Genomic DNA, 26758 nt, shown 5'->3' with positions numbered 1-26758 from the left:
CAAAAACTATCAAAATCAGAACACCTAAAAGAGTGGTAAATATTTTTTAAAGGGACAATAGCCACATGTAGCACAATTTTTACCTTATTTTCACTTCCTAACAAGAATCATCATTTTATTCCCGAATCTAGCACACCGTTAAACTCTATCTAAAATAGACGGAGTGTAACAGTGTGCTAGATCCGGGAATAAAATGGTAATTCGTGCTAGATCGTGACAACTTTTAAAAACATGCTAGGGAGTGAAAATAAGGTAAAAATGTGCTATATGGGGCTATTTTCCCTATAATATATATAGTAAAGTAAAATTTGTACATTTATTATATATTAGATATTGCAATATAATATATTTATATAAATAAATATTTATTGAATTGTAAATTTTTTATAAAATGGTTAATGCAATAAATTATGAAAATTTTCTATCTTCAATGATATTTAACATTGACAAATTTCTATGTGGATTCATTATTTTTTTCGTACATAAATACATAAATTTGGACATATTTGTTACTGTTTTGGTATTCAACTATCGGTAATAACTTTAAATTTGTTAGCAAAAATATCAAAAAGTAGATTATTTCAAATAAAAATGCTTCAATTATTTGAAATATATATTTTTATGACGCTATTTAGATTGTTTGGAGTTTATAAATGGTCTTTGTTTCAAGACAAATGAGATATAACACAATATATCGGTTTTACAATTGGTTCTTTTTTTTTTTGTGATGAATGCATATTTATTTACTCGTGCATGTATATAACTCGGACTACTGAACAATCGAGCAAGAGGTTCGTCCACAGTCGTAGACCCCAGAGGCTATAATGGATTAATTCGAAGGATTCTTTCATCACTTAAAAGAGTATAACAAAAAAATTTCAAACTTTTCACATTTTTACGATTTTAGCACGAATTTTTTCTTTAACCAATTAAATTATAAACTACCCGATTAGATAATAATATTAGTACACCGTCAATTTTTCCGTTAATTTTAACTGGAATTGCTGACGTGTACATAATGATGCTACATGACTCACGGTGATTGACTGAGTGGATCTCACATTTTTTTAAATAATAAATAATATTCTGAAAATAAAAAAAAAATGACAAAAAAGGAGGGGAAAAAAAAGGCTGTGTAAGGCCGAAATGAGGAGGAAGGGTGGGGGCCGGCATTGAGGTCCCTACCGGTCGAAATCGAAAAACCCCCAAACCGGCCACCTCCCCGCCTCCTCACATTTGGTTTCGGCCAGACGGCCTTTTATTTTTATTTTTTTAATTTTCAGAATATTATTTATTTTTAAAAAATATATGGGACTCATTCGACCAATCACCGTGAGACACGTGACACCGTCATGTACACGTAAGCAATTTCGGTTAAAATTAACGAAGAAATTGACAGTGTACTGACATTGTTATCTAATCGGTAGTTTGTGATTTAATTGGTCAAATAAAAAAATTCGTGTTAAAATTGTTAAAATGCAAAAAGTTTAGAATTTTTTTTATTATTAACCCCACTTAAAAAGAAAAAAAAAACTTTATGAAACATATGTGGGGTGCACTTTTTTTTTGGGAGAATGACACTTGTGGTCCTATATGTTTGCCAATTTTTGACATTGAGTTCTAAATGTTTCATTTTGGAAAAACAAGTCCTAAAAGATTTGGAAAAGTGACACTTTTGGTCCTAAATCTAACTGACCGTTACCGCCATGTCACGTGGCCGTTAAATGCTGACGTGGCGCTTCGTGATTGGTCACAAGTTGGTTCGGGTCCGGATTTCGTGGGCAAAATCGAGTCGGGTTTGGGCCGGGTGTCTCCTTCTTCACCCGACTCCATCCCCTGCAACCGCCGCCCCTGCAACAATGGCATCAGGGCCATCCTTCTTCAAGCCTTTCCTCACACCACCTTTCGTCTTCTTGGGCAAGCGAGTCTGGTGGATTTTTTGTTCATGGTTTCCAGAAAACCCTAAGATTGCAAGGCATTAAACATTTGCATTGTTCCATTTGAAACATTGGTGTGATTAAGAACCGACTTCTGATCAATGTATTCATCACATGGGGCGTGTGTGGATTGTGCCCGAAAGGTGTTCGATGTAATGCCTGAGCGAGATGTTGTCTCATGAAACTCGGTGGTGAGCTCAAAAGGTGTTTGATTCCGCGTTTGAGTTGTTTGGTAGAATGAAGGGGAGGAGCAGAACAACGATTTGAAGCGGATTAATGTGAAGCTCATATGACTTAAATCGCAAAGAGGCTAAATCGATATGAAATACATGATCGGCCCTTTCCCTTCAAACATAACTTGCAGAAATAGTTAATGACAAATCCCAAGATATCACCATTGCCTCAATTACTTTCCAGCTTGGAGAAGCATAGCAATGCTCATGTTCCGATCATCCCACAGATCTGCAAAGACCCGAAACAAGAAGAAAGGGGCAAAAAAAACAAGAAGAAAGGTAGAGGATTCCCTTTCTGATGTCTCCCCAGGAGCTTGGGCTCTATGACCATCGCCAGTGGAGGAGTCTTTCTAGCGTAGGGGCGGCGCATGGGGAGGGAGTCGGGTGAAGAAGGAGACATCCGGATCCGAAACCGACCCAATTCTACCCCCAACTATCCGAACCAACTCCTGACCACTTAGGAAGCGCCACGTGGCATTCCGTTCGTCTTACTGGAATTCCGTTAATGGGAGTAACGGAAATGACCAAAAGTGTCACTTTTCCAAACCTTTTAGGACTTGTTTTTTCAAACTGAAACATATAGGACTCGATATCAAAAACTGACAAACATATAGGACCTCAAGTGTCATTTTTCCCTTCTTTTTTTTTGATGAATAATGTGGGGTGCACTTATGGCCTCATGAATACGACTTTGGCCCTTTTTGAAATGACTTGAAGCTTTGGGAGCCTCTCAAATTGGGCAGATGAATTGACTGTGTTTCGCAGAAGTTGCTATACACGCTTGCTTTAGTTGCTTTGGCTTATCTATCTAATAATTAAATATTAGTTCAGGCACATTATTAATTAAAATTTGTACCTTGACTCGATTAGGTCGCTGAAATAGATATATATACCATAACCTAATATTAGCTGTATGTCATCAATAGTTAATTTGTTTCTAATTATTTCTTAATAAGCTTCTTTGACGTTAAGTTATGTATTACGTGATAGATATAAAACTAAGAATATGTAATAGTATCTAATATTTTCCGTGTGTCTGACTATTTTTTTTTTGAATTTGACGACTAAATTATAATATTTACGAATCTGTGTGTAGAATTTATTGAGTCAAAAACTAATTTCTTCCTTCATCAGATTGATATGCAAATTTATATATTTATTTATTATATATAAGAACAAAACCGTCGACTCCTTATAGGCTAAGAAGTCTCATGCACGCTTGGATCGATCTGTCCACGAGATAGGAAAATCAGGTAAGCGTTTATTTATTTATCTTTTAATTAAATGTCAAGGCATAGATATCTTAGAGACCTAATTTCGGTAACGATAACTTCGACCAAATCTTTACAAGTGCTTCTTGATGAAAAAGATATATTATACTGCAGTCCAGCTTATCTTCCGATACTCCACTCCACCGCAAAAGAAAAAAGAAAAAAGAAAACTTCCGATATGATTTGGGTACACATCCATCATGCTGCATGCTCTTGTCACGCATGCATGTAGCTAACAGTTGATAATCACGCGATGTTTTATATTTATATAATATGATGGTAGAGAAATTCGCCCGCATAAAATTGGTCAGTCACAAGCTAGACCAACATCATTATCAACTGAAGCATCACGTCAACTTCCTATGTATTTGTAGGGACAAACGCCTTTCACAATAGAAGGGGACTGGGATTGGTTTCACACCATTAAATCGATGAATTTGGTAGGACGATACCACAGCCTAACAAAATTTCTCCCTTGTCATAGTGATGGCGACAAGCAGAAAGATGGCATTGAAAAAAATTTGAAAAGGCAATTCTACACTACTATCCCTTTATCGGATCTGCATCAATTTATCTTCACAATTAAATTCGGCCGGATAATAACTTGATAGTTTTTTACAGTTTGATTGGCTAATGGAATGCGATAAGTTGGGCGAGGCAGTGATTACTAGGGTGAAGAAGTACAACTTGAAAGTAATTAACCAATTAATACAATTTCGCTAACCGTGCCTTCCCTCGAGTCATCGGGTCGGCGGCTTCTCTTTCACAATGGAGGTACTCTTGTCGATTGTTACCCAACCTTTGAGAAGTCTAAATTGATCTCATCAGTCGTTTTAGATCGATACCGTCTTCAGCAATAGACTTGTCCAATCCCTTGCAAAATCGCACAAGTACTCATTTTTCGGGGAAAAGCATTCTTGGATATACTCGAATTCGACCTCTATTGATACATCGGTGTTACGCGACTAGTGACAAATAATATTTTTATGTCACGATATCTACGATGACCTGACACCATATACAGGGGCGGAGCCATTAAGGCTTCAGGGGGACCCCCCGACTTTTTCATTTCTTAAAAATTTCACATATAAATTTGTAAAAATTTCAACTTTTATCCCTAAAAAATCATCAATACCCCTCTAAATTATTTTATTATTTGACTTTTGCCCCTCTTGAATTTTATTTTTGGCTCCGCCCTGACCATATAGATTATCATAAAAAAGCAAATTTGGGAGATATAAAATCTTGAGAAGGAAAAGAATTAATTTTTTTTAAGGTCGCATCAAAACCCAAAAACAAAAACTAAAAATTTAATGGGAACTGGAGAGAGATGTGTGGAGAAAATACGCGCACATAAATCACAGGAAGTGCTGGAGTGGGGCCCAGCAAAGACAGGTGGCCCCACTCTGCCACCACCCATGCAATAGGGAGGTGACACGTGGCAAGCGTGACGCAATTCGGTAGGTCGCAAGAAAGCGTAATTCGGCTTGCGACTTCCCCGGTGGGAGAGCAGTTAGGTTGAGTTGGATTTTTTCTTTTGTTTCGGCTTTGGCCCCCGTGACTCCTCGACATTCAATTCTCCACCTGATTAAAAATAATACTCTCCGCCATCGACCGTCCCTTTCGTTCGGAAATCCCGGCATCCATCCCTCGAGAACTGATCCCGACCTCTTATGACTATAGGACCGGATCAAATCTTAATACCATGAATAAAAAAAATAATTCGAGGATTTATCACTCGAAAAAGATCGGAATGATCACTAAAGAGTTCTGATAATTTTTTTTCTTTCAAGGTTGGTGCTTGTAAATTGCTGTGATTTCCTTGTCGGAGTAGCGGGATAGAAAATATCAATTTGTAGGTCGATAAAGAAAGAAAAGACTCCCTCACATTGAAGAGGAGATCTGTGCTATAATTGGTTAAGGCAAAATTTGCAAGAAGGCCGAAGCTTAGGGGATGAATATAGAAAAGCCTAATCGACATGATTGATTCAAAAGATTTAGCGTTTGTTTTTCTTAAAATAAAATTTCTGGTTCGAATCATGTAAATTAAAAAAAATTCATAGAAACATTACCTCTTAATGAATTTACGTGATTCAAATTGAATTAATCGAGTCTATCAGCTTTCTGGATACGAGAATTTACCCAGTATATATAGAAAAACATAAGAACAGCTGGGAATGGCTCACGAGACAAAAGTACCAGAATTAAATATCCGTTCAAAGCTTTAAAAGTAGGATTGAATCATTCTTCTTAAGGGATATAATTGAACAATAAAAGTCTGCTTAATTAGATTATTATTCAATTGATTAATTTGTGTGGCCGAATTCATCTTGTCTTTATATTTTATCAATAAAAAAGAGGATCATTTTGAGTAGTGTTTCTTTCTATTTTGTCCACTAAACCGACGGAGGGAAAAAATTTCATAGGGATTTTACTACTTGTTAAAAAATGCATTCGTATTCTTTAATTAGCCCAAAGAATATAATGGCCCCCTTTTAATAAGTATGGTTAATTGCATAAAAAACACAAACTTTTCATATTTGATCAATTCTAACACAAATATTTTTCTCGACCTAAAAATACACAAACTATCAATTTGATATTAATGTTAGCACGAATTCCATTTTTTCCATCGGTGGACCTCAACGACAACCACCACTCACCCAATCGGGATTGCCTATGACGGCGAAGGTGTGATCTCAATTAGGGGGATGGTAGCTACCGATGAGACTTCCACTACCTGTTTTTTTGTCGATTTTACTTTTTCTTTTTTCAAATTCGGGCAATGAGAGTCTCATTGGAGCCACTCGCCGCCCCTATAAGGTCACCGACAGCCTTGGCTACCTCTGTTGGAGGGTGTGGCCACAAGTTCTTGTTTAAATTAACAAAAATATTGAGACATACTAAAATTGATATCAAATTGATAGTTTGAGTATTTTTAGGCAAAAAAAATGGTATGCTAAAATTGATAAAATGTGAAAAAATTGTGTTTTTTAAGACAATTAACCCTAATAAATAAAAATAAATATATATATGTATGTATGTATCTTTATTTAAATCACTCATATCCGTGATTAAACTTGACGATCAATTTTTTCCCCCATTAAACATTACCATTCATTGATTGGTATAAAGAAATTTCTTATTTTAAGTAAAGGAAACAATCTTGTGCCGGTGTTATTTCAATTCAGCCATGCCTTTTTTCATGGCCCGAGAGATCTAAGACGGTTCGATTTTATAACTATCTTATTGGAAACAATATTATGATAACTAAAAGGGAAAAAAAAAAGGGAAGAAGATTCATGGCACACATTTTATAAAAACAATTCGTGTCCGCCCAATAAACAAATGACAACCAAGTAGTGTTTATCAAGAATTCACCACATTCATCATTGTCTAGTTGATCAAGTGCGTAGTCCTCGAAGAATTTATTCATCGTTATTATTTTATTTTTTGCGATATGGAAAAGAGACAATCTCCCTCTCCCATTAATTTCGAGGATTGAAAAGTACATGATACATATACTAGAATTCAATTCTCTAATAACTCACGCAGCTCCTAAGAGTGGCAATTTTTTTTTTAAATTTCTTTGAGTAAATATATGAAAATAAAATGCATCTGAATATGTCTTTCTTACAATTCCTAAACTGATCATGATTTTTCTTTCATGAGTGGCTGCTAATACATGTGTCTCTTTTCTTCTTCTTCTTCTTCTTTTCTTTTCTTTCCTTTTTCTTCTTGGCTCAAGATTATTTTTTCTGGAGAATATTAATGGAATTGAGTATTACTTTTCCTTCAAGATTATTTTTTTTGTGGGAAAGCCAAGAAAAAAATTGGACAAGCAAAAACAAGATCGAAGAGCAGCTACTGTCCAAACTAATTAACCATTGATGTGGACTTCAGCTCCATGCCCATCGCATTAATAATAAAAATTGAATATATCAGCAATATGCGATACTATTAATTGAACTAATTTAGTCACCTTGTGGCCGGCCATCCGGCTAATAGCTACGGCCACGCCACGTCTTCGTGATGAGTTGCAAGATTTTCTAATCAGCTCGCCATAGAAAGAAGTGAGTCTCTTAGATAATATATGTTTGCGGTAACACGCATATATACTCACGCTGCTTGGCTTGGTACTAGTTCGATTTTCAATCCCGTGTTCCCGGTAAGGTCTTGCAACTGCTCTCGGAGAGTCGAGACACTGACTCAAGTCTCAAACAAAATCTATATGTAAAACTTACACATTATTCTGTGAGTCGATCTATAATATATCTTAAGAGAACCAGAAGAAAACATTTCCTCAAAATTTTCAATTCAGGCCCATGATGAATGAGGAAAAACAAAAGGTTGGGCTTACGAGTCCAAATATGGGCGAGGAGCTATAGAAGCAGGCCCACTTGTTTATGCTCCATTTGTTTTCCAGTGGAATGCATTTGTTCTAGAGACCATTTTTCAAGTTTTCGGGCTGATGATTTCGAAAAATGGATGGCCTGGAAACTGTTTTCCAACCATAGATTCTGTTCGTGGAAGACTTCTATAGTCTCGTGTGCCCAACACTCAGACATAACGAGCTTTCTAAAGCAATGCGACCATTTGAAAGATTGGAAGTCAATAAAGTTATCAAGTTCCCGCAGTCGCTCCAAGGCTTTAACAATGTGCAAGTAGTCCGACTATTCATCCTGTGGACCAATATCGCTCATTAGAAAATGCATGCTGAAGTAGAGCTGGATCGCGGCCCGAACCGGACCAGAAGGATTGAGATTCAGTGCATGCCATCCGGTTCAGCCGGAGCCCGGAGGTCCCACAAGCCACAGTGGGCCGCGTCCAACCCAAAATCAAATTTCCAGCCACTTCTCAGTCAGCCCCGACATCCAACGGAACCTGCAAAAAGGTCATTCGGAGATCTAGTCAGAACTCAGATACCATGGATACATGCATCCGGCTCATGAACGCCTCCAAGGACATTAACTCGCGCGGTAGGGACCACAAATCACCCTGGGTGTATGTGCTCCGGGCTCATTCATTGTCTCCCTTTAAGAACCGTCTAGACTGTCGCATCTAGAGTCCCAACCTTCCAACTGCACGCGTGCATGACCCGATATCAAGTTCACACTCGCGCGTGAGATTGGCACCGCAGAAGCAGCAGTCAGCAATGACGAGGAGGCAGTGGTTCCTCAGGCTATGACCCGTCGCCGTCGCATCATCGGCAGCTTCCCCCTCCCAGCGAAGCCCCTCCGCCTCCGTCTCCGCTTTCGGCTCCCGTCAGTGCTCGGCCTCGTCCAGTCGCTACCTTTTCGCTTCGCCAGAGCCTCCCTCCGCCTCTGCAGGTCCGTCGCCTCCATAATCCTCTCCTCCTACCCCTCCGCCGGATCCCTCGCACGCCTCCTGCCTTCTCTGTCCATGGATGATCTCCTCGCCCCTGACGACTGCCTCTTCGACCTTGAGTATGGCTCCCGCTCCCTGCCGCTCCTCCGGTATATCCCCGACGATGATTCCGACGATCTTGCCCGGGAGAAGGTCTACCTCGTCCCTTACGGGTCAGTCGACTCGGTCCTTCCGTTGCATGTCCTTTTCTGTGCTCTTATTGCTGTTTTAAGTGCTCAATTTGTTCGATTTCGAATAAGAGACTTGGTGAAACAGTTCGTTTATTTGCAATGGGGTCGTTCCTGTTTAATCTATGGTAAAAGAAGTTAAAGTGAATAATATGCACTAGAAGAGCAGAGGAATCGCTTCGCAAGGTGTTTTTGGTTGCTATATCTTTGGAGTATGACGACGATGATATCCCGGAATTGAATTTTCCATGGCATTCATAATCCAGAACCGTTACAAAGTTTGATGCTTGAATGCTAATTATCGCAAAGACGGACTTTAGCAAAGGCAGCGAAGAATCTGAAAGTGGGCCTCTTCTTGGAATGCCCAAGGAGTTAACTTTTTCTTTCTTCGTTAAATCAAATGAATGAATGGATGGAGGTCTGAATAATTGCCCTTATGAATTGTTTTCTGTGAAAAGTTCCATTCATTTTACAGTAAGAGGTACTTGAGTTGGGGGAAAAAGGGGTATTTCCCTGAAACAAGTGGAGGATTTGCCTTGACTTTAGTTGGGTCCTTGACCACACCAAAAGCAAATGGAAAATCTGTCAGGCTTGTCAAGTTTCTTTTGCTATTATAGCCTTGCAACTTATGCAGTATATGCCATGGTTTGCTGGATCTGCCAAGAGGAATATGTATTAGCCAGCCTTCTGGCGTCTCATTATGTTTGAATTGTATTTTAGGTGGTGGAAAGAGGCTCGTCACTGCACTGCGGAGGAAATAGTGGGTGTTCGGTACTCTGCAGATTCAGTGGATGCTTCTGACTCGCAAATCTTGCTGGATTTGCATAGAGAAGATACAAGTAAGAGTGAAGATGAAGAAATATTTTTGGGTCGTGAATTTGCCTTGGTTCGGGAAGGAACATGGTTGCAGGCTCTCAGATGGTGAGGCAGAAACAATTAAGTGCTTCCTTTTCTTCTAATTGGTCAGAAATATTTTTGTTCTCTCTCCTTTGCAGTTTTCCTGGTAACCCTTGTTCTTCTTTCATCAGTTAATTGGAGTACTCATGTCTCGATGCCGTTCATATCTAATCGAAACTTGCCATGTTTTCTCGCTGTTTAGATGATTAGTGTTACTTATGATTCTCGATGCGTCTGTGGCTTCTTACATGTGCCGTTGAAGAATTTACACGCTGCTATATTTTTCATTCAGGAACTGAACAGGTAAGTATCTTATATCATGACTTAATGTGGCAATCTTTTATACAGGCAACAAAATTCTAACAGAATGGAAAATACTGCTGTGACAGTAGCTGCGACGAATCTAATGCACGATGTGTTTCCTTTGAAGATCAGGCTTTCTGTTTCAGCAGTTGCAGAGTCACTGCGAGTTAGAATAAGCCAACTGGTCAGTTCTGAAATCTCTTATTCTAACTCTTTTTTTTTCCCCCTTCTCATGGCGGGCTCTTATTCTGTTTTTCAATGTATTTAGAGTATCCAGTGGTTACCTGGATTTTTTTTAAAAAAATTCCTACGGGATCTCTTTTTTCCTATTTTTCCACTCCATATAGAGCTTTGAGCTGTATTTGGCAAGTGAAGCCATGAAATAGTTTGCAAAACCCAAAAAAATATAATCTCAATACTGCTTTAACAACAGAAAACTCTTTTGCAGGATAATCCAATGGAGTTTTATCGGTGGGCCTTTAATATCTTTAGTGCGGAAAATGACCTGGTGAGTTATATTTGGTCACCTGATTTTTCAGGCTGTTGATCCATCCATCCTCTTAATTTACCACTTTTTATTTATTTATTTTTTTATTATGACAATTGACCAGTTATGCATCTGGGACTTCTCGGGGCAGACTACCTTATTTTTCACTGATGCTACTGATTCTGCCATTGGCTTGTCAGAACTTCCAGCACAAGAGGTGACTCCTCTAGATACATATTCCTTCTAATTCGCTTTATACGTTCCTGTAAGTTAGGAGAATCCCAAGGTTACGTTGCTTCCTACTTTTATCTCTAAATTGGCCTCTCAGGAATGGCAAAGGCAGGAGTTGTTTATATCTGTATTATGGAACTGATTTGTATTATCAATTTTCTTATTGCAAATTTCAATTTGCTTCTGAACTCATCCCCTCCTCTTTTTTGTTTTGTAATTTCTTTCTCTCTTTCTCATCAGAAAATAATTCATATTTATTGTCGCATGCTTTTGTTAGCTTGCTCATAACTTTCTATTTTCCCCTAGAACATAGAATTCTTGAGGACTGTAAATAACTCTAAATTGATACACCTGCTTAGGTTTTACTGGAATTGGAGGCACATGGATTGTCAGGTTCCATGGACATGCAGGGAAGGGATGATGAAATCTCAATGTTTGATTCCAAGATAGATGGATATTCATGCAGTGACTCACTTGGGTTGAGTGGGATCAACAGCGACGTCCACTCTCTTGCAAGCACATCAAGTTCCTCACGTTCTTGTAATTCCAGTGGAATGTTAAGTTTGTTGGGACTGAAAGGATTGCAAAATCTTGGTAATACGTGTTTCATGAACAGTGCCATCCAATGCCTGGTTCATACTCCGAAGCTTGTAGATTATTTCCTGGGAGATTTTCAGAAAGAGATAAATTGTGAAAACCCCTTGGGGATGCAGGTTGACTAATGTACTTTCCTTTCTATAATGAATATATTCTCTCTAGCATATAAATGTCCTTTTTCTTCTCCGATCGTTTTGATCGCATCTTTTTTCCAGGGAGGTCTTGCTTTAGCATTTGGAGACTTATTAAGAAGGATATGGGCTCCCGGATCCACCCCAGTTGCTCCCAGATTGTTTAAGTCAAAACTTGCTTATTTTGCCCCCCAATTTAGTGGTTATAATCAACATGATTCTCAAGTTAGTGCAGTTTCTTGTTGTTTAAACTAATGGTCAGTTGAAATATTTAAACTCTCAAGAGTGTGGTAGATTTTGTACTAATGTTTTTTTTTTTTTACACAGGAACTTCTTGTCTTCTTGTTAGACGGACTCCATGAAGATTTGAACCGTGTAAAGCATAAGCCTTATATAGAAATCAAGGATGCAGGGGATCGTCCAGATGAAGAAGTAGGAAAAGAATACTGGGACAATCATCTAGCTCGTAATGACTCCATAATTGTTGATGTTTGTCAAGTGAGTATCTTTTGGTGTCTAAGAAGTTTTATGGTCTTACATTTTAGTCATTGCCATCGCAAGGATGAAAAGTATCCATTAGGTTTTTAGTTCTCAAAGTCCAAGCATAAATATTGTCAATTTAACCATGTTTCCATTATCTTATGAAAACTGAAACATGATTTCTTTGACAAGATTCCTGCATTTATCTTTTGAACTTGCTGCATCTTATACGCTTCTTTGGGTTTGAGAAAATTTCTTCATCTTTTGGTTGTTTTAGGGTCAGTACCGGTCGAAGTTGGTGTGCCCTTTTTGCAAAAAGGTGTCTGTTACATTCGATCCTTTCATGTACCTGACAGTTCCATTGCCTTCAACGGCAATGCGTTCGATGACCCTCACAGTGATTAGCAGTGATGGGACCACGTTGCCTTCTTCCTTTACAATTACTGTACCCAAGGATGGAATGCTGAAAGATCTCATGGAGGCTTTAACCAGTGCATGTTCTTTAAGAAACGACGAAACCCTTGTGATGGCTGAGGTATATCATATCACTTAAAGAGTTTTAGCATGACCAGATAAACATTTGGTCACGAATTCATCCGGTGACTGAACATTTTTTTTTTATTTAGGTATTCAACAACAACATTATCCGATATCTTGACGATCCAACAGACTCCTTAGACTTGATCAGAGATGAAGATCGTATTGTTGCATATCGGTTACCCAAAGAAAGTGAGATGTCCTTTTTGGTGGAGTTCATCAATGAAAGAAGGTATGGTGGATATAGTACGTCTCCCAAAATATGATTGTTATCAAGATTCAATGGGAGTTGACTCTGTACTTATTAACAAATTTTTGTCATGTGGGTACATGACTAGGCATCATCTCGTTTCAGATTTATATTATTTCTTTCACATTCTTGTTCTCATACATCTCATGCGCACCAGGGATTTCTCCAGCAAGCCAAGTCAATTTGGGGTTCCACTTTTGGCAAGGGTTGCTGATCCATCATTTGGATCCGACTTAAGGAAACAGTTCTTGAAGTTGGTTAACCCGCTCCTGAAGCAAAGTCAAGATGCATCGAATGCCTATGATGATACTGAACACTCAGCTTCTACTAATGATGATTCCGAGATGGAAGATGCTCATACTCCATGGGACACAGAATCGGAAGCTGAAACAGAAGATGATCCATATTCTAGCAATGCTTTCCAATTTTCTTTGATAGGTTCCTCAAAGGTAAAAATGAATGAACAACTAAAGGTCTCCATGTACGAGAAGAGCTATGTACACGTCTTTTGGCCAGAGAAAATGATCGAGAAGTATGACATAAATGTTCTAGGTAGTTTGCCTGAGATTTGCAAGCCCCAGTTGTTTGCAAGAAGGCCTCAGGAGTCTGTATCCTTGTATAAATGCCTAGACGCTTTCTTGAGAGAAGAACCTCTGGGACCAGAGGACATGTGGTTAGTCTCTGCATCCTTATTCTTGTAGTTTTCGTGAATTCAAGAGCTCTATTCCACTTGAGGAAACAATGCATAGTAAGGGGGATAATATAAATATAAAATAACCTTGGACCAAGTTGCATATATATAGGTGAAAACGAGAATGAATAGGTTGTTCACGGAGAAAGCGGGTTAAATTTAAAACCTGGGCAGTCAAAAATTCTTGATCTTAGGTAAATTTGTTTATATGGTTTTATTGACTCCTTCATTGGATCCTCAAACTTTAGGTACTGTCCAAGCTGCAAAAAGCATCAGCAAGCTAGTAAAAAGCTGGACCTGTGGAGGTTGCCGGAGATTCTGGTTATTCATCTGAAACGATTCTCGTATAGCTGGTCTTTGAAGAACAAGTTAGAGACATTTGTCGATTTCCCCATTAATGATCTTGATCTCTCGGGTTACCTTGTCCATAGTATCAGTAATTTTCCCTGTAAATATGATCTTTATGCAATCAGTAATCACTACGGAGGCTTGGGAGGTGGTCATTATACAGCATTCATCAAGGTAAGTTGAGAGATTTCTTTTCAATTGAGTATTTAGTCTTAGAGTAGAAGCATGATTTCTTCGTAATTAAGATCTATGGGCTAATTCTTTGAAGGGTCCAGGTCTGTGTAATTTGACATATAACTCCTATACTTTTTCTTGGGCGTTTCCTTTCTTGTAGCATGGACAAGGAAGATGGTACGAGTTTGATGATGAGCGGGTTTCTCCCATTAGATTGGATGAGATAAAGACGTCTGCTGCATATGTTCTTTTCTACCAGCGGGTCCCAGGATAATGGCGACTGTATCCTGTGAATCTGTGTTTGTTACATTTTAGGGGAGAAGGGCACCGATACTGTTTTTGGGTAAACAATCTTTTGTTGCCGGGTAGGAATTGGAGTTCAACCTCAGAAAGACACCATATCCAACTTGAAATGAAAGGAAAAGAGAAAAAGGGACAGTCCTCACAGTTGTTGATTGTTCCAAGCTATGTTGCAATCAACGTGGCATGGTTGCAACCAAACGGTGCAATTACATATATGATAGGATATTCCCATCTCTTATCGGTTGATTCAATCACCGATGGTGTTTCATATTGGTGGCCTGGAGAAGTCGGGATAGAGGGACAGCAACTATTTTGATTGATTTAGAAGCTGCACATTCATAATACACAGGAAGTAGAGGTGTATGCCTTTTGTTTTAAGTTGAAATTTTGCTATGCACATAGTAGACATCATGAACATGAGAAAGGGAAATATGGAATTGCTTCTATTCTTTCTCTTCAATGTGTGCGGAAGCACTTGACTTACAACCTTCGCCGAACTTTTACGGCTCTCTTTCCGTTGGATTGATCTCGTATTTGGTTGTACTGCAATAGCTCCATCAACAGCATGAGGCATGCCCTTGTGTGAACGGGCAACCCTGATATGCATCTACTCCGACCTCGGGATTTGGCAGCTACAACCCTTCGTTAGAATCATGGAAACATGAAAGGATGGCTATTGTTTAGAATCTATACACGGTTAAACACCACCCAGACGTTTTTGCATGTCACTTGCATTCCTTCTACGTCAGTTGAGCGGCAGTTTGAAGCATCGTGTATGGTATGGATGGCCGTGAATCTTCGGAATGTTACAATCGACTTCCCCGAGGACGACTCTTACTGACCATCATTCGTATAAATTTCCGGTATCATCCACCAAGATTATATAGAATACTAGATGATTTATACTAGCCCGTTGTTAGTAACGTGTGTGCGCAAGACACCCATCAGGCCATTCTTAGCAAATTCTTGATAAGCTGGGCTTTGGTCCAATATTATTCCACTTAAAATTCCAATCCAGGGCGACATTCATTCATAATGAATGAATGAATGAATGAATATATTATATTATATACCCAAAGAAACAACTAAGCTGGGGCTTTTTTTTTTTTTTTTTTTTTCATTTCATTTAAAGTCCTGAACTACCTCATGTGCATTTCTGTTTCTCTCTTTGAAGTTTCAAACTACCCCATACACATTTATTCCTATTATATATGACTAGGTGGGAATCCGTACGTTACGCGGGAATGTATAAATTGTTTCTGATAAATATTTAAAATATATAAGTATCCTAGGGAGGGGAGCGTCCAGTCTTCCTATGAACGGGTTTAACTGTCAATTTGAGAAAATCTAAATGAAGAAGAGTGTAATTTACCTAAAAAAAAGATGAAAGGAACATGTATAGCATTATAAACTGATATAGACTGAACCAAACTCATACCGATCTTTACAGGTTTCATTTGACACGGTAACATTATAAGTTCATACATTAAATAATATTCGAGTACTTAATTTTCTAGTATAAATAATTGTAAATTTACTTTCTATTGTTATATTAAAAATGAAAAATAACTTTCTTTTTAACTATACATTTAGAAATTTATTTGGAAGTGTTTCAATATATAACGCTGTAAAAGCCAAACATTTTCTGAGAATTCTCATCGAACAACAGAAACTGGGCCTGCGGCCTGGGCTTCTGGTGGGCCTGGGAGGCCCGGTTGGAGGTAACTTCCTCCACTTCATCTGCGGGCGACGGTACGACGTCGTTGACCTGAAAGGAGCGAATTTTGAGAACGAGGGGAAAATCCTTCCCGCCCGCTAAATCAGTCGATTCGTCCGCGGCTTCCCTTCGTCTCTTTCTGTCTTCTCCGTGATGCGAGGATATGCAGAGGTTTCGACTTCATGAGCTGAGAATGAGAAGAGTCGATCGGCGATTGTTGGTGGTCCGTTCTTCCCACTCATCACCACACCAACGCAAAATGCTCCTCTCCTGTATCTGCTTCATTAGCCGATCATCTATGTCGATGTGAAGAGTTTCTGGTCGGTACGATCAGTTCTTTAACCTGTTGAAGCTGAATCGGCAATGTATTGTAGCAGCTAGCATGATGCCGCACCGCATCGTCTGGTTCGGTATCAAGCCGTGCTGGATGGATTTGGTTTTATTTTGAGTTGAATTTCGTGGAAAGAACTCCTCTGTGTAATGCGCCTCCCCTTACAGACAGGCGAGAATCGATCCTCTACAGCACGTCTTGTTTTATGTGTGTTTCCGTACGTGCATCCTGATAAAGTCGATGACGTCCATTCTCGTCTGTCAGGGAGAAAGATGGAAGATCCTGAGATTGGGCGCATGCTCTTAGGGAGGGGATTCGCCATTCCGTGGAAGAGGGGGAGCTGGCACAGGAGTTTCTGGCATATGCAGATGTCCAGATGGGTGGGAAATCAGTCCGTTCTTCCATTGCAATCGGCCACAGAAAGATGTAGAGGTCAGCAATGCCATGATATTTAAATACTCGTACTACTTGTGGTATTTTACGATGCAAGCACGTACATGGACTGATAAGACGAGGGTAGAATCTATTGACCGGTTCATAAGGTTAACTTGCCCGTGACCGTATTCGTCTTCTCATATACTGCAGTGAGTTATTATGGCTGTGATGTGGGTTGCATTTCCTTAGTATCGGTGGGTCTGTTAAGCTTGTCATTTTTGCAGAATAGTAAGTTTTCAAAGCATTGATTCATAATATTTTAGAGCCATTCCAGAACGTTCATCATTTATCAACACAACAACTGGCCCTGGTAATTAGATAGGGAGAAAGGTAGAAGCTGCACATTGCCAGACATGGTCCTCTGTTTTCTCTTTCAGTGAAATGATATACACTAGAAGTGGGAATTGCTATCTAATGGGAACTTCTGAAGTCATCTGAGATTTGCTCTTTGTAAGGTCGTGCAAAGAAATCCTTGGAACAGGAAGCCTTTGCTTTCCAATCAGGTTAACTCTAGACAGGCCGAGGCCCATCGTTTGTTGCTGGGTGGAGGCGTTGGAAGGCACAAACCATTGAAATGAAACCGACTAGAGAATCAAATAGTATCCTCTCAATCTAATAAACTCCCACCAATACTCAACCTAGAAGGATTGGTTAGAATTTTTGTGGGCAAGGAATCTATCCGAAGCCAGTTGCTCCTTTTCACCAGCTCTATCCTTCGAGCATATATACCCTAGCAAATGATATTTATATGACTTGGAATCTCTCTCGTACCTTCCATGGTTATCCTAGTGCTTACTCCCAAAGGGGATCCGGCTGTAAATTTGATGTGGGCCTTTTTGCCATTTGGAAGTGAATAAAGCTAGCTATCAGTCCTTTCTTTAGAGGGAGGAACACCATGAAGAGAGAGGAACATGGAAAAGAATCCTTCTGCTTTTTCTGTCTATAGGTTTGCATTTACTGTATATGGCCCACTTGATTTCTTAGCGATCATATCGATGAGAAATCATGAGATCGGACATATCGCTGGCAAAAAGGGGCAAAGCCATCTCTGGCATTTCCCGTGTAGCGTCTCCGTCTTGACCCCAGCAATTGAACAGCTGTGTCTTCTATGATATAGTGTAGAAAGTACCATATGCTTTGACGGCCGAGCCGATTCTACAATAAGATGATACATCAACTGGGCAAATGATAGCTCCTCTCTCACCAATCATTCTCTTCATTCTCCAACTGAACCCATGTCCTATCTCTAGATTTTTCAAAGAGTTGACTTGAAACCCCGTTGGTCTTCCTTGCGCTTAGGGAGCTCGCCGACAAAAAAGGAGTCTGTTTCGACGAAATAGGTGGCCAAGTTTGAATTTTTAACCAAATTTTCTCTTCCGATGTCCGGCTGCTTTCTTCTAGAAAGAAAAACTTTGAATTCTGATATTTGACCTTAAAGATGCTCTTGCCCCTGCTTCGTCAAGGATGTTGTTATTGTGAAATTACCAGTTGCTTATGGTGACTCCATAATTCCATCATGTTATGGTCGTTTGATAATTGCTGCTTTTCACATGTATTTATCGATGCAGTTTCTCCGTGGACAGGTAGTGGTCATGTTAAATTGTCTTGGTTAATGAATCATATCGAGGATGCACGTTTGGTAGAGTTCCACTGTATTCGGACTCTGATTACTTGTGGCTCCAAATATTTAAATGTATTGCCAATCTTGTTATCTTCTTAAGAGAGAGAGAGAGAGAGACACTCGGCAGCTTTCTAATGTTAGTTGCACGTAGGTGCTGCTTGTTGCCTGCAATTTATTGCAATTGGTTTGTTGCTTGGTGATTGGTGTGCCATAAATTAAATGAATTGGATATCATTTGTTTTATTTAATTGGAGAAATTAAGCAGAAGAAAGCATAGAACCTTACCAACCAAACACAAACCCCGCCCCCCCGCGGCGGGGTGTAGGACAGAATGAAAGCTTGTTACCCCTTCTTTGGGTGAAAAATCTGCAAAATTTGTGCCAGCTTGTCATCAGCAAGAAAGTGAGAGATAACATCTTATTCATGTGTTTATATATATATAATACTAGTTGTGAAGCCCGTGCGTTGTATAGGATAAAACATCATAATTTTTTTTACAATTTTATAATATAAAATTAAAATTAAAAAAGAGCTAATAAAATTTATAGAAGCATGTAAATTTAATTTTTTTTTGCTCGGTAACATATATATTTAACTAAAAATAATTTACGGTATATATATAGAAATATATATAATATATTTATGTATGACGTGTGTGTGCAAAGTTCAAACATTCTTCAATTTAAAGAAAAGAAATTTTTTCATTAGAACGTGTAGGTAGACGCGGGAAAGAGAAAATTAATTGAGATTAGTTTATCACGACTTTCATATTTTTTAGATCGAGAATTTAAAGTGAAAAGTATGGGCAAGGCAACAACTAATTTCTTCATTATCAGTTTGTTGCTCTGTTCCACCCTAGTCTTCTTCGCCCGTCGCGCCCAGTTGTATGCGAGGTCAATCGTTAAAGTCTACTCTACCACAACTCAGTCTGTATGTTTCTAAATTAAGAAAAAGTAAAAAAATGAAAACAAAAACAATAGTAATTGAATAACTAATCACCTTGTGTGTAGTGATAATTGAAGCCATAGACTAACTCATAATTCAAAGAATACCTTAGTTGATAGAAAAAAAAGAGTAAAGAATCATCAATTACATTTTTTGTCGAGAAGGCTTGAGCTAATTTTTTGTTTTTTATTCCAAGAGAAATAGCAAATATCTATTGGCAATAGATGTCTTTCAAGCCCAGAAAACTCGAGCAATAAACTCTACTAAAAGAAGTCCGGCTACAACAATACCAAGTCTGAAAGTTTTTACCTTTGAAGAATGTCATATGCTGACCATGGAAGCTTGGGATGAACTGTTGAGCATAATGGAGGGGCTGAATGGGTCACTATAGTATTCGTTCTCAAAATAATGGGGGTAGAGTGGCCGCCTGCATCAGTATTTCCAAAAGCTTAGAGATGAAGATTTTGTATGTAAGCTAACCCGAATTGCTATTGAAGAAGGAATAAGACTTAAGAGAGAAGCTCCGGTACATGCGATTTTGAAAACGATTTTGCGATTTATAATGTACAATAAAGAATCTCTAAAAAATGTAATTCAAATTTTTAAAATTTTTCTAAGAAACAGAGCTTTCTAAAGCCATCTGGGATGAATATTGACTTTCATATTAAAAAATTCAAAATTATTAAATACCTTGTAAATTATAAAAATTAAATAAATCAAGAAATATGATTTTATAATGATATATCTTTTAATTTTTTTAAAAAATATTAAAAATATTTAAAGAACCTGGAAAGTCCATTTAGCAAATTCAAAAGATTTTGTGATATTTTCAATTTTTTAAGTGAAATATTATTTCAGAAGATTTTGTTGTTAATTTTATAATGAAAGATAATTTTAAATTTTAAAATAGAGAAAAATAGAGAAAAATTCATTAAAAACGGAACATTCTCAGGCTATTTGGTCGGGTATACCTCGTATCTTACTTTCTCATATATATATATATATATATATATATATATATATCTTAAAATTGCATATGAGAAAATCATCATAATTAAAGGAGAGAATCTCGAGGCCTGCAGCTTTTGTGGAAATTATATATATCGGGTACTCATGTTTTTGCCTTTTCCAGTTAGTGAAATTAATGGAAAGATTAATGATAAGCTTTTTATTTCCGAAAGTATAAAAAAAATCATATTTTTTTGGGTGAATAACAAATCATATTAACTTCAAGAAAAGAACAATGCAACAGGAAAAAGGAAATTAGGACGAAAAATAAAAAATAAAAAACCAACTTATGATCAAATGTCTGGTAATATCGATGCTCCTGTCATGTTTCTCAGTTTCTGCACGACGTGGACCACATTAGAGAGTTTTAACCGCAACTCTGGTCTGCCTTGCAGGTGGTCTGACATAATTCACAAACTTGGTGCCTTCCTTTCTCTTGCCCAATGGCCTTCGTAAAGTAAGGTGGTCTCCAGCAGAGCTAATTGGAATTTTGACCTCACCTGCATCTTTCGTTAGGACTTGGTCGACTAGATTGTTGGGTTATTCTGCCTTGTGTCTGCAGCTCGTCATGCCCAAGAGGGGAGCCCCGTTCAATATCCCGTCTCGATGGTCACATAGCAGGTGGCTCCTGTCCCCTTTTCGCTCCATTCAAGGCGGAACTTCGGATATCCCCTCTGGGTTGTGACCGTCCATGCTTCTTGATTCATTCCGTTCTGGGGTGCTGTCCAGATTTGTCAAAGGTGTCAGCTTCGTGATCTCCAGAGTTCTTGTGAGCTGAGCTTTTTGCCTGAGTTCATGCTTTCCCCATCCATGTATTATCATCATCAATACCTTGTTTTCTGCACGCTTCTGCGTTACCTTTTTTATGGATGTGATTTGTATTAAGCTGTGTTTCATCTTGGATTCATATGACAATTGTCAATTGAGAGTAAACTCTTCCCGTGATTGCTCGCCTCGCCTTTTCTGGACGGTTATGTAGCTGCAAGAACTTGCTGATTCGAATTCAGCTGGTGTACTGTGAATGCATATGTCTCTATACGGCTTGGATGGCAGATTGACATTCGTCCGGGGATAATCTACTAGTTTTATTGTTTCAGTGTCCTGAATGACCTGAAACGTGAGGCTTCTTAATGTTTCTCAACAGTTACAATTTTAACAGTTATCTTTGATCCACTGGTTGAAATCTCATTCTTTTCATTATATGTTTTGATCGTTGTATCTTTTGGTCCGATATATGCCAATTGCATATTGCTGATTTGCTGCTAAGACAATTTTCTTTTTCCCCCAAATCCAATTTCAAGATAAGGAGGTTTCTCAAAGACTTTCTCATTGCATTCCCTTCCATTAAAATCTAACTTCTCCGGCTTATTTTCCCCAGAAACTGATAATAAGATCAGCATTCTTAATGAGCTCTGATTTTCTGCATGAATTCTGTACAGTGGCGCCCCTAATTTAGTGGGAGATGCAAAGATGGAGATGAATGGAAGAATTTCGAAGTACAGAGATAGGCTGGACAAAACTCTGGCATCGCCTGATCTAACTAATCCAGAGACATTAAAGTCTCTTATAAGAAAACATCTCCTCAGTACTACTATAAATGGAGTTGAAGGTTAGTAGTGCTGGTCTCAGACTTCCCTGTCAATTCTTAATTAAGCTTAGTGGGCTTGCTTTTGTTAACCTCCTTATTCGAGATGAATGCTAAATGCAACCTGCTTGCTTTATGATTTGTGAATTTTTGGTTTTTAAAGAATGTAGTGAAGCTCTGCTGGAGAGACGGACTTCAGAAGTTTCAAATTTTCTCGAGATGTTGAGAAGTGCTTCTGGCAAAAGTGATGGACAAAAAGCTGGCGAAAAATCGCATGCCGAATGGAAAGTATGCTAGCTTATCTAAACCGAATGCCCGCTACCATTTTTTTTTCTACTGTCGAGAAATTTATGCTTCATGATTGGCGTCTTCTCAGCTATTGGGTTCATTCAGATGCTACTTTTCTCTTGCTTTAACCACCTTATGTTCATCGGTCCACGTTTCAGCAAGTTCAAGAATAGATATTATGTGATCACTTTATTTTTCATTACTTCACCATTAAAACAGATAACGACATCAGAATTCTTCTTCTGACAGTTGAAACAAGATAATGAAGAGTTCCGGGTGATGTATCGTGAAGGACCACCTGGATCTCCCTTTCATACGATGCTTGTTGAAGGCTACATTGATGGCACTATAGATGCTTGTAAGTTTAATGCTTCGCAAGGAAGTTTCCGGCTTTTGCCTGGTCATGACTAGTGATACAATTTTTAAGTACTTGAGGACAAATTATAAGCAATTGGGCTTCGGCTGACTTGTAAATTTTCAGGTTTATGCGTTTCATGGGAGTCGAATCTATATAAGAAGTGGTGAGAGTTTTTAGATAATCATTTTTTATTTTGAAATTTCAAATGTTCTCTCGTATGTGTTACTCTTCCCTTCTGATAAATGCGCAGTTGATTTAATCTTTTGTGTTACTCCCTTATTTATTCATATGGTTTTCAGTCAATTATGTCCACCAGAGAGCTGACTAGACTGAATGCTATTTCTCTTGAAAACTTTCTTCCAATTTTTGTTTCTAATATTGAAGAATCATGTGTGGAGGAAAGGTTTTATTTTTCTGATGCAATAGTATTGAGTTTGACATTGCACAAATTATGTGCACATTTTTTGGGGTCATTTTGTTCATGTCTATATCCTCGAGTTTGACAAATGGAAAGCAGGAAATAATTAGTATCTCAAAACTTTCTACCTTGAATAATGGATGACTACAACTTTTTAAATTGTTGATAGAATCATGTGCCGTCTGCTAAGAGTAAAAGCCAGTAATTTGCAAGTTGGCAAACCTTACCGGGGCAATGCCGGTAGACATCGCATAGGAGTGTCGCAGAAGGCAGAAAGTCTCAATTGAATTGAACCAAGATAATGTAGCTGCCGTTATAGATATGGTCTGAAGTAATTGAATATGGCATGGGAATCTCAATTCAATATATATTGTACCTCAGGTGGCCACAGTATACTGTTCCGACTTTCAAAGTTGTTTCTTCTGAGTGCCTGCACAAGATTCGTATTGGAGATCAAATATCATTGTTGAGGTAAGTGCAATATTTTACAATAACTCTATTTCATTTGAATTCTCTTCTCAGTGAAATGATTGTTTTTTCTCTGCTGTGGAAGAAAGGGTGAAGGTTTCATGGCCACTATCGGCTCGGGAGGCACTTGTACAGTTATTTGAGTTTGAGTACTTCCAAGATGACCTGATTATTGTTCTCCTAAACACGGTACTCATGCAACAAACTTATATGTGATTAGTTTCCAATATATTATTAAAAACAATCCAACCTTACCATGATTTCTTCTTAGATCAATGAATCAGAGAGCATTGATAGAAGGACTCATGGTTACAGCAGAGATATGATACCACAAGCAAAAGATGTTGTTAGGATTGGTGCTGTTGGAGGATTTGCATTGCAAAAGGTGAATTCGGGTAGAAGTTACTTCAGGTGAATTTTACAAACCTCTAAGATAATTTCCGGCAATCTTGAATACTGTGATGTGTTTGAGCTTTATCATAAAATCAAGGTTGTTAAGATTTTACTTTTTAGGCAAGTTTCTAGCAATTCCAGAGCGACAAATCTTTTATGTAAAATCATCTTACCTTAGTCCGACTCTTGACAACTGACGAGTGTCGAATGAGATCTTGATGTAATTTTAGGCTCTGGTTGGTTACATAGAAACGGCTTTTCTCATTTAGTCGTGTTGCTTTACTTTAACTGTTTGCTATATGAAACAGTGGAATCGCATTTGTAGGAGTGGATTTACTGCTTTATTCGTTTTAGTATTCATCTGCTGAGAAGATGAATCTTGAAATGGTTTTTCCACTTCTGTAGGACGATATCGAACGTGGATTTGAAGCTGGACTTCGTTCCTCCCTCCCTAATAAACTTCATTTCGAGGCAGCTCATCGGGAGTGGATTTCGACTCTATCAGAAGGTTTTCTATGAGAAGTCTAATTCTGCTTTGGAAATTGAATAGTCAAATGATAAAACGAATGTTTCCTTTTGCCCCTCTTCCTCACACTGCCTCTAATCAAGTTTCCTGTAACAACTGATCACATGGCCTTATGAGCCTATTTTCTCAAGGTTCATACCTGCTCTTACCCGTTCAACTTGTAATTTTCAGGCAATTGCATCCGTCTTCAATTCAGATGGGGACTTCAAGAAAGCATTGGGGGACCCCCTTTACGATCGGATACGTGAAGCTCTTTATCGCACTGATGAACAAAATCTGAAATTGGAAGGTGAGGGGCCAAAGACCAATGCCAGCGATAATGAACAGAAGACCCGTGTGGTTGAAGTCATTCAAGAACACACAGAGGAGACGAGTGAGGAAACGCATACTATTGAAGTTGTTGAACAGGGCATGGAGGAGAAGAATCAGGAGATCCATGTGGACCAAAATGAGGGCGAAAGTACTTCACATGGCATGACAGCGCAGAGTAGAACTACCTATTGCGAAATTGAGGAGGAGGGAATGGAAGATAGTAGGAGAGAGGAGGTGAGGTCTCATGACACGAATAAAAGAAAAGTTTATATTAGTCCCGAAGTGGAACAGGCTCTCGGGACATTGGAGAAAGTTATTGCTTTGGTTAGAGAACATGGGTGGAATGCCTACAGTAGGCCCTCTTCAAATGAAGAGGAGCCTGAGTATCATGAAGAGGCTGAAGTGGAAAAATCAACCCCCGCAGATTGGAGAACCTCTTTGGGGGATCAAGTTGCTATTGAAGTACAGAATAAAGAAAAAACCGGAGAGATATACTCAGATGAGCCGAGGAACAGCTCTAGCAGTCACAGTTTGAGGTGATATACCAATGAGTTCAGTGGTATTGTCCTTCCCGCGATAAATAATTACGCACTACAGGAATTATATCCAATTGTTTTCTTTTGCAGGAGTAAGAAATCGAACTCCTTGAGGGAAGTGACCCACAACAAGGTGGCACCGGCTTCTCCGGTGGAGAACCTCGTGGTCCCAGGTCAGATTAATCAAGTTACTCTCTACTCTATTGAGAAAGGTAAAGCAGAAGGTCCAGATCACGTCTTAAACGACCCAGTCATCATCGGAGAAGAGATCAAAGAGAATGACACGGATGGAGGGAAGAAGTCGAGAAACCGACGGAGAAAATACAGGCTATGTTGCTTCCACCCGAGTTCTAGGCAATCAATGATTTGAGAAGCTAGCCGCACAGTAGGCGCTCTTGCTAAGTTCTTAATCATGGTTCGAGCTGATTAAAAGAATGATTTTCACGCCTTTTTCCACAAACCGATAAACTTCTCTTCATCGAGTTTCCCCTTTCAGCTGTGTTCTCGAGAGCGACAACGGGTGATCAGTACCATTTATTTACGGAAGGCCATTATTTTCATTCTCAACCGCGGTCCAGAAGCAGCTTGCTTCGATCGATACCTGTTATACGGTTTCTACTTTCCGAACGAACATGACTGCTATTAACTGTTGTACGTTTGTAACTTGGGCAACTGTGATTCTGTATACTGTGTATACTAGTACTCCATACAAGATAATAATCGAGTGCTTTCATGTTTTTATTGTTTTTATTATTTCGTTCATCTATCTATCAATCTTATTAGGGACATTTATCTAAAATGACACATGATTTACTCGTTCTATCAAATCTATTATATATTTTTTTTGGTCAAATTTATACCATAGTTTACTTTTTACATTAAATCTATTTCGGCGTTATCTTTTTCGTTGACATCTAACGGTCGTGCTGACGTGGCGCTTACGTGGCAAGTGTGATTCACTATCTCTCCACGTGCCACGTCAGCACGGCTGTTAGATATCGACGGAAAAGATAACGCCGGGATAGATTTGATGTAAAAAGTAAACCATATGATAAATTTGACAAAACGGATAAATCATGGACCATTTTAGGTAAAAATTCCATCTTATTATAAAATTTCCACAAAAATCAAAGAGCAAACGCCCCTCAATCTTTGGGAGTAGGCTATGTTTGCCCTGACCTCGTCATAGTTGCCGACTCTAATTATCATTCGATAAAAAATGTCATTTCGCCCATTTTATAAGAATTCATATGTTAAAAAATTAAAAGGGATAAGCATATCAAATAACATTTGTTACTCTCTCTCTCTTTTTTTTTTCCCTTTCAGATCAAAACGTTTATTTTTATATAAATATAAAGCCGTAGCGTTTGGTTATATTATGAAATAGGGCTT

At 38.5% G+C, this 26758-nt stretch overlaps 2 protein-coding genes across 8 annotated transcripts; both read left to right on the top strand.

Moving 5' to 3' along the window:
• The first annotated feature begins 8517 nt into the window (after nt 1-8517).
• On the top strand, nt 8518-14885 carry LOC116208194 (ubiquitin carboxyl-terminal hydrolase 8-like). Of its 4 annotated transcripts, XM_031541499.1 has the most exons (14): nt 8825-8961; nt 9717-9917; nt 10096-10196; nt 10329-10380; nt 10645-10704; nt 10808-10900; nt 11274-11627; nt 11727-11867; nt 11970-12140; nt 12400-12657; nt 12749-12891; nt 13067-13582; nt 13849-14122; nt 14283-14885. In XM_031541499.1, exons 2-14 carry the CDS (start codon nt 9897-9899, stop codon nt 14394-14396), a joined length of 2298 nt encoding a protein of 765 aa, XP_031397359.1. In that variant the 5' UTR covers nt 8825-8961; nt 9717-9896; the 3' UTR covers nt 14397-14885. The 4 variants fall into 4 exon arrangements, with proteins under 4 accessions (XP_031397360.1, XP_031397357.1, XP_031397359.1 ...); XM_031541497.1 differs by lacking the exon at nt 10096-10196 and having other exon boundaries at nt 8522-8981; nt 10242-10380; XM_031541498.1 differs by lacking the exon at nt 10096-10196 and having other exon boundaries at nt 8831-8961; nt 10242-10380.
• Nucleotides 14886-20858: 5973 nt separating this feature from the next.
• On the top strand, nt 20859-26117 carry LOC116208286. Of its 4 annotated transcripts, none has more exons than XM_031541637.1 (11): nt 20859-21294; nt 21922-22091; nt 22231-22355; nt 22605-22713; nt 22837-22876; nt 23513-23602; nt 23689-23788; nt 23871-24010; nt 24398-24500; nt 24690-25366; nt 25457-26117. In XM_031541637.1, exons 1-11 carry the CDS (start codon nt 21278-21280, stop codon nt 25734-25736), a joined length of 1851 nt encoding a protein of 616 aa, XP_031397497.1. In that variant the 5' UTR covers nt 20859-21277; the 3' UTR covers nt 25737-26117. The 4 variants fall into 4 exon arrangements, with proteins under 4 accessions (XP_031397497.1, XP_031397499.1, XP_031397498.1 ...); XM_031541639.1 differs by having other exon boundaries at nt 20878-21222; XM_031541638.1 differs by having other exon boundaries at nt 20878-21251.
• The last annotated feature ends 641 nt before the right edge of the window (nt 26118-26758 follow it).

This window comes from Punica granatum, chromosome 5 (genome assembly GCF_007655135.1).
Source record: "Punica granatum isolate Tunisia-2019 chromosome 5, ASM765513v2, whole genome shotgun sequence".
Taxonomy (NCBI): domain Eukaryota; kingdom Viridiplantae; phylum Streptophyta; class Magnoliopsida; order Myrtales; family Lythraceae; genus Punica; species Punica granatum.
The sequence above is the reverse complement of the archived record's forward strand: the minus strand, read 5'-3'. Positions and strand labels throughout refer to the sequence as shown.